Source organism: Lycium barbarum, chromosome 3 (genome assembly GCF_019175385.1).
Source record: "Lycium barbarum isolate Lr01 chromosome 3, ASM1917538v2, whole genome shotgun sequence".
Classification (NCBI taxonomy): domain Eukaryota; kingdom Viridiplantae; phylum Streptophyta; class Magnoliopsida; order Solanales; family Solanaceae; genus Lycium; species Lycium barbarum.
In genome coordinates, this window is record NC_083339.1 from 65,187,798 (window position 1) to 65,190,578 (window position 2,781).

The 2,781-nt window shown below is 40.0% G+C and overlaps 1 protein-coding gene across 1 annotated transcript; it reads right to left on the bottom strand.

The window, feature by feature from the left end:
- Window positions 1-1,212: 1,212 nt before the first annotated feature.
- On the bottom strand, window positions 1,213-1,913 carry LOC132630924 (early nodulin-like protein 1). The gene is made up of 3 exons (XM_060346506.1): window positions 1,665-1,913; window positions 1,390-1,515; window positions 1,213-1,260 (listed from the first exon to the last, which is right to left on the bottom strand). Exons 1-3 carry the CDS (start codon window positions 1,911-1,913, stop codon window positions 1,213-1,215), a joined length of 423 nt encoding a protein of 140 aa, XP_060202489.1.
- Window positions 1,914-2,781: the final 868 nt, after the last annotated feature.

The following is a 2,781-nucleotide window of genomic DNA, read 5'->3' on the forward strand; positions in this document are numbered from 1 at the left end:
ATTGAAGCATGTCTCTTTTTTCTGTGTTTTGAGTTGGTAAAAATGATATTTCTGGGCCACAGCCCACCTGGGTTTTTTTTCTCAAGAAAAACGAATGTTCATTGAAATATTTTTGGGCCAGAGCCCATTTAGTTTGGTCTTTTGAAAACAAAATTTACGTAAGCCACTATTTGGGCTAAAAATTCCGTTTGGGTTTTTATATAAATTTGTGGTTAGGAAAACGTGGCTAAGGCCCATATTTTAAATGGATAAAAATAAGGTATGTTTGGGCCAGAGCCCACGCATTTTGTCCTTTAAAAACACAAAACTATTTCTTTGGGTTAAGACCCACCTAATTTTCTCTAAATAAATAACCCATGGTTAAAATTTCTGGGCCAATGCCCACGTTTTAAATAAATCAAGTAAAGCATTTTGGGGCTAAAAGACAAAAAATGGATTTTTAAAGTCAAAATCATACCTTTTGAGATAAAATCTGGGACTTTATAAAAAATATAGATATATAGCGAGTACATTTTTAAAAGGGAACATATGGACAAGTTATTAGATCATAAACATAATTCACTTTTTCTAAAAGACAAAACGTGCAAAAAATGTAAAGAATCCCTTTCTTGAAAAATCAAAACGGTCCAATTTTATGGCTAATTAAAAAATTATTAGGTAAGGATGTTCTGGAAATATATTAAACGGATTGACCCCGTCCACGTGTGAGTAAAAGCATGAATAAAACCCATTCACCCAAATCATAAAAGATAATAAATAAACTTTGTATCTTTTTTCTATAGAAAAAACTACTATCCTTATATATAAAAGGAATTAATTATGCCCGGATATCATAAATCTGAACCTAAATACCCTATATGTAAGAGGAATATATCAATTCTTTTCAAAAAATGATATGCAACATGACAGGTTTTTACGGGAAATAAACAGTTCATGCAAATACTCACACATTGGAATTCGAAGGTCAACCGTATAGTACAGAGCCTTAATACTAGGATGCCTAACACCTTCCTTAAGGGATCACCAGAACCCTTAGCTAGAACTTTGGATTAAGAAGGATTTTTCACGACGAATGAATAAAGCCTTCAAAACTGGTTTTCCTAATTTCCTAAAACTTAGTTGGCGACTCTTTTAGAACAAAGTCCGAAAGAGCACCAACGATTTCGAAGTAGCTTTTCCGAGCGCTAACCCCGCCCGCGAAAATGTGAACCTTTACAGTGCCGGAGCTGGAGACGAGTCCACAGGAGCAGAAGAATGAGCCTGAAATAACATATAAACAATTTAGTTTAGATTTATTCAAAACTAAACCTAAAATAACATATAAACAGTTAAAAACCTAATTATAATTTAGATCTAATTAATACATTATCTTTTTGTAAAAAATCAAACCTGTGTGTCGTCGGGCTCCTGATATGGATGATGAGAGGGCTCCCGAGCTGGCTCCTCAGTGATCTCCCGAGTGGGCTCCTGAGTGGGCTCCAGAGCTGGAGATGTAGATGGTGCTAGAGCTGGATCCTAAGAAATGAAAAATTATATAATAATTAGTATAAGTATTTTAATTTGTTAAAATAATTATTTCAAACACTTACATCTTGGAGCCAGCTGCCGAAGTCTAGGAATGTGAAGTCGTACTCCAGCTCCCTGCCACCCTATAGATCACGAACTGGTCGCTCTCCTTGTGGATGACAAACTGACGGCTGCGCATGGTATGCCTCCAATGATGGCCACTCTGAAAAAAGCTCCACCGGAGTATATAGAGGTGTTGACGGTCGGTAAAACGTTGACGGGCGATCTGGAATATACCGATGCTGCTGGGCTGGAGCGGGAACGGTAGCATGCTTGTCAGGCTCATCTACTAGATGGAGGCCTCCACTGCCATCACCTCGGCCACCAGCACCTCTGGCCTCACCCATTGACCATCAGCCCCTCTAGCCCCACCACCTCTATCATCACCGCCTCTACGAGCACGACTACGATCATGTGCTACAGGGGCCTGATACGGGATATCTGGAACATGCTCATGGATACATCCGAGCTCTTATGATTATTGCAAACCACTATCGGCTAGCTGAACCATCCGAGATGCGTATCCTGTTGGCTCGGGGGAATCCATATGGGCCATGCTCTCCCAGCGCATCGTCTGTATTGTTCGTAGCTGCATTTTTTGGCAAATATTAAGGATTGAATAAATTTATAACGTAATATATAAGACGATTAATTAAGTTTAAGTGGGGTAAACTTACCAAAACCTCATACCCTCCCGTGAGTGTTATATATCCTCGCTCATCTGCATGACGCGTTGCGGGGTTGCCAATCAGGCTGCGTGTGATATGCCGGCACCACTCCATGTACTCGAGGATCGGAGTCGTATGTCCCACGTATAGTGGTCGTGCTCCCAATCAGCCGGCTCAGGTATATTTTGTATATGCCCGAACTGCCGTAAGATGCGATGGGGAGCTCGCATCGGGGAGCGTGATACTCAAAGATATCCATGTGTATCAACTGACACCGTGACCTCCACATGAGCTCACATTCCTACAAAACATCGGCAACTGATCCAAAATCTGATCATTCGGCCTCCATATAAAAACTGTAAAAAAATGAATTAGTAAACAATATAAGACAAAAATAGTAAAAAAAAAAAAAAAAAACATAACAATTTACCATGTCTGCCGTCATACGATCGAGCTTATCCCTGAAAGGAATAAGTCTGTGCTGCGTATCCACATCTCGGATTACGCCTTCCATCTATCTCCTTGCGTAGGGCATGCCCTCAGCAAT